The sequence below is a fragment of the Pezoporus occidentalis genome, unplaced genomic scaffold (assembly GCF_034315485.1).
Source record: "Pezoporus occidentalis ecotype Australia unplaced genomic scaffold, CSIRO_AGI_Poc_V1 ctg10, whole genome shotgun sequence".
Classification (NCBI taxonomy): Eukaryota; Metazoa; Chordata; class Aves; order Psittaciformes; family Psittacidae; genus Pezoporus; species Pezoporus occidentalis.
The window spans coordinates 6,355,469-6,366,703 of record NW_026912779.1 but is presented as its reverse complement, the minus strand read 5'-3'; the positions used below and the strand labels follow the sequence as shown (position 1 = coordinate 6,366,703).

Genomic DNA, 11,235 nt, shown 5'->3' with positions numbered 1-11,235 from the left:
ATTCAGGGTTTGGCAATCCAAACCAGGTTATTCAGAACAGCATTCACTTGGAATGTACTGAGTGTAAAATGCTATTTTTAGAGTAGTTGCTTCTATACAGCATCGCAAACAGAAATTGTCAGTTCCCCACGTAATACAGACCCAGTTTATAGAGTCTTTAGACTTTGCACTTCTTCTTTCCAGGTACATGGCAAATAACTGGTTGTCACTGACACGAAGGGCAACAAATGGATGAAGGAAGCATGGGTTCTGAGATCTATAGTTTTTAATAATTTTTAAACTAACTACAAAATGTCAATCACTTCACAAACTGACAGGAGACAGAAGGAATTTCATATTACATGCTGTAAATGATATTTATCTCACAGTTTATCTAGAGTTCATTCATTTAGGTTTTTTTTTTTTAGTTAGTTTTTCATTGTCAGCTACTAAACATCTCAGCGATTTGGTGTGCATAGCTCTAGGTAAGCAACAGAGAACTGTACCGATAACAAACCACATGGGGATAGCGACTAGTAAGAGAGAGCCTTATAAAAATTACATTTCTTTGCACCATTTCATATGGTAGTCGTTTCCTCCAAAAGATAGTCTTCAAAAGCAGCAGACAAACCCAATATATTACACTTATTTCTTTTTGTCTTTGACATATTTTCAGCCAAGCTTTTATTTTGCTGGCAATGGCTAAATGGTGAGTGCCAAATCCCTCTTTTTTTATATATAATTAAAAAATAATGATCATGATTAATAACTATATATATATCAACAAGAAAAAAGTGGCACAACTGCAAACTTGCTGGTATAACATATTCCCAAAAGAGTCCGAATACTGAGCATGCTTTTGTTGTCATTGTTGGTGTGCTACTGCCATGGGAAAATTCTTGTTTAAGTAGGAGTCTAAAAGTCTATTTATTCCTCATGCATAAATGCATAAATCACATCACTTTTTAGTGCAATGCTTGTTATAGTAATATAATTCCACATTGTCTAATCATGAAATCATAACAACAGATAATGGCAATGAAGAACTGAAGACAGCAGGTTTTAAGTGCTTAAACATCATGATACCCAAAGACAGGAGCACGGCAGTAGCTCTGTGGAATGTCACAGTTTTACAAGAACAATACTGTATATTTAAAGGTTAACAGCACGTTTAGCATTCCAACAGTGTTGTCATTCAGCAAACATCATTTAAAAAAATATATGAGGAGGGGGGGAAAAGGAAAGGAATCTGAAACGGAAACAAGGAAAGGAAAAATCCCAGAAAACATCATAGTGAGCTATAGCCATCAAATCAGCACTATGTACAACCTTTGGAAAGAAATATATCTAGAAAAAAATAATTACAAGTATCATTTTTGGAAAGCTGACAAACTACACAGGACAACATTTACAATGGGGCTGATATGTGCATGTGTGCAAACCTAGTAGATAAATACCATGATAAAAGCATGAAGGTACTGCCTTGTTGGACAGCGTTAAAAGGAAATGCACTTCACTGCATTTAACCACTGCCCAGCATCTTTGTTGCACGCTGGTTGGCTTCATCAATCCTGGTTTTGTTGGAATCAGCCTAGGGAAACACAAAGGAAATAAATAGATGAATACAGGGCAGAAAAAAGAGCATTTATGGTGCTTCGTAGACACTTCTCCGGTTTTGGCTAAGTCAGGGAAAAATAAGCTTGAAAATACTAGAGAGCTGTTTTTTATAGTAGTATTAAGGACCCAAAAGGAAATTACATATTTAATGGGTTTGTGACACTTCAGGTAACCTTTGAGTAGAGCTTTTATGTTCGTATTCAGCTTCACTGAGCTCTTGTAAATGCTGTCCCAGATCTGTTGCTGGTGCTATTGATAGAGTGCTAGCGGGATTGATGGTAATGGGTGGCAGGATGAGGACAGATCATGTGAACTTCACTGGTAAAAAGCTTCGGTGCTTTCTAAGATTCAGTGCACCTGGGTTCTGTCCTAATTTAGATCACCAGGCATGCAGTCAAAACTGAAGATTTGGTCAGTGTAGAGAACCGCTGGAGCAGGGAAGCTAGATCATCTGGTATAGGGGGTGCTGTCATCAGTCATGAATCCCTTTGCTCTACATGTGAAAGGCAGGGATGAGGTAGAAATGATGCCATAATTCCTTTCTCTCAACAAAGTTCAGCAGTGTAGTTGTGAGACAGAGCAGCCTCTCTCATTGGGCAACAGCATAAATAGGAATTAAGGAAACCATGCCAAGTGCAAGGTCTTACACCTGAGTCGGAGCAATCCCAGGCACAGCTACAGGTTGGGCAGAGAAAAGATTCAGAGCAGCCCTGTGGAGAAGGGCTTGGGGGTGTTGGTCAATGAGAAAATGAACATGAGCCGGCTTCAGTGTGCACTCACAGCCCAGAAAGCAACCGTATACTGGGCTGCATCAAAAGGAGCGTGACCAGCAGGTTGAAGGAGGTGATCCTGCCCCTCTACTCTGCTCTTGTGAGACCTCACCTGGAGTATTGTGTGCAGTTCTGGTGTCCTAAGCATAAAAAGGACATGGAACTGTTGGAACAAGTCCAGAGGAGGCCACGAGGATGATCAGGGGACTGGAGCACCTCCCGTGTGAAGATAGGCTGAGGAAGTTGGGGCTGTTCAGCTTGGAGAAGAGAAGGCTGCGTGGAGACGTCACAGCAGCCTTCCAGTGTCTGAAGGGGGCCTATAGGGATGCTGGGGAGGGACTCTTCATTAGGGACTGCAGTGATAGGACAAGGGGTAACGGGTTAAAACTTAAACAGAAGTTTAGATTGGATATAAGGAAGAAATTCTTTCCTGTGAGGGTGGTGAGGCACTGGAATGGGTTGCCCAGGGAGGTTGTGAATGCTCCATCCCTGGCAGTGTTCAAGGCCAGGTTGGACAGAGCCTTGGGTGAGATGGTTTAGTGTGAGGTGTCCCTGCCCATGGCAGGGGGGTTGGAACTGGATGATCTTAAGGTCCTTTCCAACCCTAACTATTCTATGATTCTATGAAATGCAAGGATTCTACCATATTTTTGAAGCAATCAAACTGGAATTTAGTCCAGTGTAGGTTGACCTGTTAACTTCATTGTTTTCCATGGAGTAAGACTTGCTATGATTATAAAACTGCAAAATCACAGATGGTTAGGTTTGGAAAGGACCTTAAGATTATCTGTTTGAACCCCTCCACCATGGGCAGGAAAAATGCTATTAATAAAACGGCACCACTTGGGAGCTTTAGGAGTTCTCTTTGAGTGGAAGACACTTTGACCATGGTTTTCTGTAGTTCTGCGGGAGTTAGTTTTGGAAACTAAAGACTTTATTTTAGCTGACAAAAACTGGCAAAGCTCCATTCAGGCCCATGTTGCCATATCAACTCAAGCTAGCAGAGGGACTAGACAGCAAATGTTTTCAATGGTTTTTAAATCAGACCTCTGGGAAAGGTGAGAGTTTTGTTACTGCTTTAAAAGCATGAACTCAAACAACAAACTCTGTTTGTTTGATTGTTCTCACATCTCTGCAGTGTATACAGATTTATTTTAAGCCTCCAGTTTGCAATGCAGAATGGTGAAGCAACTGTCTCACATATATTTAAAAGTCCATTTCAAATGGTTATACTGATGTGCAATAAATCAGTCTTGGATATCTTGGGCTTTTCTCCATAATTGTTTTGGCAAATGCTATGTAGATGTGTATTTTTAGTACGGTAGCATGTGCCAGATCCTCAACAAGCATAAATCAGCATAACTACTCATTATAAGCCACGTTATTTTAGCCATGAGCTTGACCTTGTCTACCACAGTAGAGGTTTTGTGTGCTTTTGCCAAAACGTAAGTTTATGGTTTTGGAAGCAGTTACGTTTGTCACGAATATTCATTGAGTATTTATAAAACATAATGTTCCTAAGTAGGAATACTAAAGTCTAACTCTGGTATGTGATGATGTATCAAAGTCAGTAGGAGTCTTTGTGCAGACCTTCCCACCTAGGTCAAGATAGAACACTTTAAGCCTTTCCTCCCAACCTCCTATTTATGGCTCATTTTAGGGCCAGGGTCTTCTGGTGGTGATGTCTGGGACATTTGATCATCATTTGAGGTTTTCTCTCTTTCTCTCTGATATGAGGGAAAGATAAAGTCTTTTATTCGTTCCTACCCTGATTACTGTGGATAAATCAGGTTACATCTCTGCATTACGAGATTACCGTTCTCTGGATGCATGCATCCAGTCTAACATAAATGCTTTAGAAGCATCCAGGTTAGCTTTGTGATGCACCCCAGCTTTTTCAAAGTGTGCCAGGGTCTTTCCAATGGTCATAATTGATCAAAAGCCCAGTGCTTCAAATGATCAGGAAAAGAAAATAACTGCAGCAATACTGTATGCCTGCTACCAGTAGGGATGATGTTCCACTGGCATATTTCATTGCAAAATGGATGTGCATGTGGTTGTGGTTTCAGTATTGTCCAGCTAACTGCTATTTCTGTCTTTTATAGAAGCTTTTCCTGATATCTTGTGTTTCTTTTCTAGTATCTCATGACAGTCCTTACTCTGAGAAATCTGGCCCATTTTACCTAAGACTGCCTTGGGTTTGTACTGCTTTCATGACAGCTCCTCTGCAGACACTGCAAGTCCATCTTTCAGAAATGTGTCACTGTTCCTTAGCCAAGGGCTCTGCCTGACAAGGGCTGCCTCTGAGGCTGGATTTAATGAATCGCATTAGCTTGCAGTGTAGCTTTTCTACTGCTGTATGAAATGCCTAACTGTAAGAAGACTGCATAGATGTGGAAGGCCAGCCCCTCAATTAGCCAGCTACCCTCAGCATGTACTGCCTAGGGCTTGGGCCTATGTGCTTCAGGTACATAAGAAGCCTGTTTAATGTTTCCAAATCCAGATATCTGCAGGCTTGAATTGATGGGAGACTTGTTAGGCTTGCAGTAGTTTGTGATAGTATCCTGAAGGCATGGATAGGATGCAGCTGATTTCCAATTGAAACCATTCTGTGATGTCCACCCACAGGACCACTATGTTATATCATGAGTAGGGTAGTTTGTAACACGTAATAGTGCATGTCCTCATACTTGCTCTGAGACTATAACATTATGTCCTAGACTTCTTATTTAAAGGTAGTTATGATGTAACTGTATAATCTTCCAGGCCCTTCTCGCAACGTAGATAGATGTGCTGCTTTCTAGTGCTTTTCATATGAATAACAGCAATAAATCCTTCCCCTTCATGCTTCTATTTTGCCCAGGAATATGAAATGCTGCAGAATGGCATCACAGTAATACTGTGCTTTTCCAATGCAGTCAAACTAACAGATGCAATTTTATAAAACAAAACTTTTGACCAATGCAAAGCCATAACTGTGTTATGTGACTGTCTCTATGTTGGAGATGAACTTCCCACCTTGAAGACAATGTATACTTCACCCAGTACTCTCTGGAATCAAATTCCAATACAGAGAGCAATTGAGTGAATTCCTCATTGCAGTATTTACCGTAACTTTTTCACTAGGCTTGATGTAGTTAATTAACATGAAAATTAGGCATGAGCATCCTGCTTGTGTGAGAAGGCTTGCACGTGTAAGAAGGCTCAAGACTACAAGCTCTACCACTTAAGGTCAGAATTAACTCTTAAGCAGCACATCTAAGTCCTTGGGTTAGATCCTCAGGTTGTGTAAATCTCAGTGGTGTATTGATTTTACACCAGATGAAGATCGAGCCTCATATGTCACTTCAGCCTGGCTGTGCCTGTGCCTGGAGCTCTGCCAGTATGAATGCAGATGGCTTGCAGATCTTGGGATCTGAGGATGGCAATGAGTTCCCAGATGGGTTTGAAGGGTGCTGGTATCTGCTTCAGAAATCTGCATTGCAGGTCTGGCACGGGAATGGTGTTCTCTGCTTTTTTAGATGGTGATTTTGAGATAGATATGTATATGGATAGGTATACACAAGAGAGCTGGTAGATCTCTGTACCAATGTGATTATAAGCAGGCAGCATGACAAGACTGGCTGCACTGTCTCCATATGGCAAAGCCTTGCTTAATAATTCCCCATCTTCTTTTTGGGACTAGACCTCCAAACAGGTCAGCCAGTTCTTCTATGCTCATGGACTTTCCGAGGGAAGAGAAAGTCCAGGAAGGTTTAAAACTTGCCAGGAGGTACCAGGGCATTCAGACCCAATCCCGATGCTTCTGGATAGCTCAGGGCACTTTTCCCTTCCCAAAGCTGTTGCAGAAAGAGCCTTGATTGATGCTAAGGGATCCCCTTGCCAGCTGTTGTCTGGCAAACCCAACAGCATGGATTCCACCCAACCTGCACTGGGTGTTACTGAAGGTCCACAGCAACGACCTCTGCTTTGGCCCAAGGAATTGGAGGGGGAAGAGAGAACAGCTCTAACAGCTATTTCTATCCCTTTTCCTTCTCTGAGCTGAAGAGAAACTGCAGCATGCACAGCCTGTGCTTGCAGAAGGGCAAACACAGCCTCTTTTGGTGTCCTGTGAGAAATGTCGGCTCTTACCTTCTCCATGATCCTGTCAATCTGGCGGTTCTGTGTGTCGATCTCATTGCCCATGTCCAGGGCCATGTGACGTAAGTTGCCAATGATGCCGCTGACCTGCTCGAGGTTCTCATCCATTTCGTTTTCCCGGGCATCATTTGTTACCCTGGGAGCAAAGAAACAATTATTTGAAGCAGAGACACAGGAGGTTCCCCAGGAAGCTCTGATTCACCCCAAGCCTCCCGTGTGTCCTCCTTCACTGGCCACCTGAGGAGCATCCTGCTGTGCTCAGCTTTGATGAAGAGGGATTAGTAAGTAGTTAGCCTGAAAAACATCACATGCTTATTTTTTGGATGTTGGGATTAATTGCCTGGGTTCATCACTGCTCCCTTTATACTGCTTGTGGCTGCTGCTCCTTGACGTGCTGCTGTCGGAGCTTGCCTGTACCACATACTACACCACTCTGCACACAGGTATTTGGATGGTTCTTCTCAAGCAAAGAATGAAAGGGTGCTCTTGAAGGGCCTCCTTGAACTGCACATAGCTAATGGGTACTGCCCAGTCCTTGTACACTTGCGGTCATCTAAATACTGGAGAAGGGCTGCTTCAGCTTTGCAAATCCTAATCTAACATCCTATTTAATTCAGTGTATTTCTGATAAAGAACAGAAACAGCTTCTCTGTTTTACTGGCTTCAGTAAAGATCCTTTTTCTCTCATTCTTAGCACCGTCTTTCTCAGTTGCTTTTTTTTTCTAGGAGAAAAAATCTGTGCTTGAGCCAAGGCCCAGTTCAACTCTCCAGTGACCGGTCAGGCATGAAGTGACTGACACTAGGACAAGCAAGGTCCATGGATGCCACTCAGAATCACTGCTTTAAGCCTCTTGCTCAATTTCTGTTTATGTAAGTGCCAAAAGCACTCTGCAGGCTATTTGCAGAGCAGCTATAGTGAAGCATAACTTCCTTCGCTGCTATTCTGTTACCATGCCCCAGCCTTCGTTTTGGTGGGGCTGCCACCCAGAAACAATAGGAAAAAGTGAATGGCAGACCCAGCAAACTTAAATGGCAACTCCATCCCACGCTCCAGACTGTGTGACAGCACTGTTTGCATCACGCTGATTTCCCTTTATCACAGCAGCCAAAAAAATAAGTGGATAATAGTTTTTGGAAAGATAATTACTTATTAATCCAGTGTCCTTAATCTTCAGAGATCAAAGCTTTGCCTACTGGTATGCCTTTATCCATTCAGCTGATAGCATTGTCATCTAAATACATGCTCTATAAGCACTGTAATCAGTATGTACTTATTGCTGCGTCCCTGTGGACTGCTGGAAGTTTGCAGTTGGGTTGCCATTAGTTAAGCTGTGTGTTTCAAACTGGCTTTCATTTGAGTGCACAGAGGTTGCCACTAAAGCATCAATGTTTCTCCATGATTATGGCTTTACAGCAGCTGAGGAATGGGGCATCATTCCCTCTTCAATGAGGTTTTCTGGGTAGTTACAAGCAGGGAAGAGGTGTACTTCTAGTTAAAAGTGTGCTTCAAGTTCTGTGCTTGGCTTGCTGCTCTGGCAGGGAGCCTGAGGCTTTTGTCCTTTAGAAAAGGAAGGAACGGGTGCTGGATGCTTTGGTACATCTTCTGGCAAGCACGGATAACGAGTGGTACATATCTTGAGACATAATAACAATAAGCTAGTATTTATCTGACACTTCATTTCTGAGGTATTTGGCAAGTGTCATAAATGAGACCCATAATAAGCCTCATAGGAAAAGTGCATTGCTTGTGCCAGGGAGCTGGAGTGCAAAGGATGGTGCTGACTGGCTGTGACAGTTTGCAACCTCACATTGCTGCTGTGAAGTCAGTAAGTAGATATTATTTCTATTCCATTATTGCCCAAATTTAGGCAATCTCAAGGTTTAGGGCATGTTTTCAAGCATCCTCTGGTTCTCAGGGCTAAGATCCTTACTTGCAGGGTTTCCATCAACGTAACCATCCTTTGCACTAATTCAGACAAGCACCCACAGGGCCAGGGGAAGTCACTGGACACAATAAGCCTGTCTTAATCTCTGTCAACCTAAATCTGAGCACCCACCACTCCATGGAAAATGCTGGCTCCATCGCAATAGCCAGCACTGCTGAAGGAGTTAATGAGCACCGCAGAACTCAGGACCATATGGAAGAAATCTAAATATATCAGTGACCAGGAGAAGAGAGAGAAAACAGTGGATAAAAAGGCTCACCTGCGGATAAAGCCACCACTGATGGCCATCTGCTCCCGTTCATCTACAACACGTGCAGGCTGGCTGGCTACAACACCATCCTGATTATTGCCCCAGGCTTTTTTGTAAGCATCACTTGATTTAAGCCTAGGCGAAAAAGACGATGAGTAACAAAGCATCAAGTGGACAAGGACAAACGCAAAACTCTTTACTTCTCCAAGCTAAAAGCTGAATCAAGCAAATGAGTTTTCAGATAGAGGGTCATTGATTGTATACCGATATATCATGATCCTGAATAAAAGGAGGGGTTTGGATTTTGTTTCTTTTTACTTTACTGCCACAACAACTGTGTTGGTCAGAGGTTTTTGTTTCCAATAGGGTGAATTGCAATTATCAAGTCTACAACACTGCACACAGGTTTTTGGATGTTGACTTAGTTTCCAGAAAGAAGGAAGAAAAAAAAGAAGGGAAAAGAAGAAAAAAGGGAAAAAGAAAAGAAATACAGATAAGTAGAAAACATCGTTTCATTTCAGTGACACATACATTTTGACATCAAACACAGAGAACGTACTGGCAGACACACGTAAAAACAGAACTGCCAAGTATAGTGTGTACATCACATCACAGCAACACACCCTCTTAGATAGAAATGGATTTGGCTAGAATTTAACGTTTTACCATGCAGAAGATTGGGCTTCTGTTGTTATTTTTTAACATATATGTGGCATAATAGGCATTTAAAGCCACTGACCTTTCCCAAGGCAATTTAGGGTGATTTTTATCATAAAATTCATAGGGATAGTTAGATTTTTCAAATAATATATCGGTACTTGAAAATAGTAATCATACATCGACAGTTGATGTACAAACCTTTGTCCACAGAGACACAAAGTAAAATAGGCAGAAGTGAAATGAGTGCAGGAGAAAATAAAAGATACGAGCAATCTAGCATCAGAAAGGGAAATCTTTCTACATTTTTCTTCATGCACCAGCTACAGGCATGAATAAGAAAGTGAAGCATTCTCACTAAGCACAGTTGCCCCAATAGTTCATCATACTCTTAATGCATCAGCAGTAACAGCCTTCACAATAAGCAAGACACAGGCAAAAATGGATCGTCACTTCCTTCAGGAGCTTTAAACCAAAGGACTTCAAAATAGCCTATCAACTTGTTATATTTGTGTTTATGACAATTACTTTATCTTTCAGAGCCATTTTTGACTGAGCTGCCGTGGATAGAAAATTAAAATCCAGGCATACCTTTAGTGGCAGAGTAGCATGTGCAGCATATATGGGATGCTTTGGAACAGGCTGCCCAGGGCAGTGGTAGAGTCACTGTCCCTGTAAGCATTCAAAAACTGTATAGCTGAGGCCCTTAGTGATGCGGTTTAGGGGTGGACTTGGCAGTCCTGGGTTAATGGTTGGACTTGATGATCTTAAAGCTCTTTTCCAGCCCAGTCGCTTCTACGATTGCTGTCACTGGGGTCATCAGATGAGACTGAACACTTTGACAGGAGTGTGAGGTTTTGGGGTCTGTAGGTTTAAGTTCTTGATTTTAGAATGGAAATAAAGCAGTTTCCAGCAAAGCTGTTGGGAACTGTATATCTCCATGGTGTCCCTGTTCTTTGGCCAGCTCCCATCAGTCACATAAACAGCCCTGTGGCTTGGATTTTGGGGTAGAAACTGAACGTGCTTCTGGAGAATCTGGGAAAGGACACAACAAACCCATCTCTGGTGTTGCGTTCTCTCCATGTCCCCTGAAGCAGCTCAGCTGTTATTGAGCATCAAGATGTGTTGCATGCCCCAATATAGTATTAAAATGTAGATGAAAAGAGGATCTTTCCTATTCAGCTGTTTTGTTGCTTATTTCCTATTAAAGTCCATGAAGACTTAAAAAGATGATGGTTGGCTTATTCGGTTTTAGTTCTGTGAAAGTATGCATCAGATTTGGTGTTCCTAAAAATGAGTGAAAGTTATTCTCCTGCTGCACATACATTTGCAGGGTTTTGTTTGTTCTTTAGACCTGTGCAACTTAGAGAGTGAGACAGATGTGTGTTTGAGGGGAATGATTTTACACACCCAGAACTTAATCTCTGTTTTCTTGTGGACTTCCCATTAAACAGGTGGAGCCTGGGTCTGCTCATGGTCGGTAACAGTCGTCCTCTTCAATGCAGTCTGGTCAAAGTTTCATGTCATGGGCATTTTGGGTCTCCTAAGAATGTAGGATCAAGCCTTACATTTTGGTAAGGCTCACAGAGTGGTGGATCTAAGTATAGTTATGTGTGAAATGCTTAGTATTTTTAAAACACATGCCATTAATCTACCACCAGCTAGAAGAGCATTAGAGGATCATGGTGATACTGATACCCAGAACTGTAAGATTTCTCTCCCTCCTACACTCCACTTCCCAGAATACCACCTTGTTTGTACCACTTTAGTCCTGGCATAGAGATTCAAAGAACAGTCTTTAAAAGTATTGTTCATCTATACTCTTGTTCCTGAACTCACTAACAATGCTAGTTTATGAAATCTGGCTGCAAAGGTC

The 11,235-nt window shown here is 42.0% G+C and overlaps 1 protein-coding gene across 2 annotated transcripts in view; it reads right to left on the bottom strand.

Annotated features, from left to right (window-relative positions):
- Positions 1–247: 247 nt before the first annotated feature.
- The window catches only part of SNAP25 (synaptosome associated protein 25), a 66,688-nt gene continuing 55,700 nt past the window's right edge, over positions 248–11,235 (bottom strand). For both annotated transcript variants that reach the window (XM_062610848.1, XM_062610841.1), the window contains exons 6-8: positions 8,712–8,837; positions 6,498–6,642; positions 248–1,570 (exon numbers count right to left, since the gene is read on the bottom strand). In XM_062610848.1, the coding sequence (XP_062466832.1) occupies positions 1,502–1,570; positions 6,498–6,642; positions 8,712–8,837 (340 nt within the window). In that variant the 3' untranslated portion in view covers positions 248–1,501. The remainder of the gene's footprint in view (positions 1,571–6,497; positions 6,643–8,711; positions 8,838–11,235) is intronic.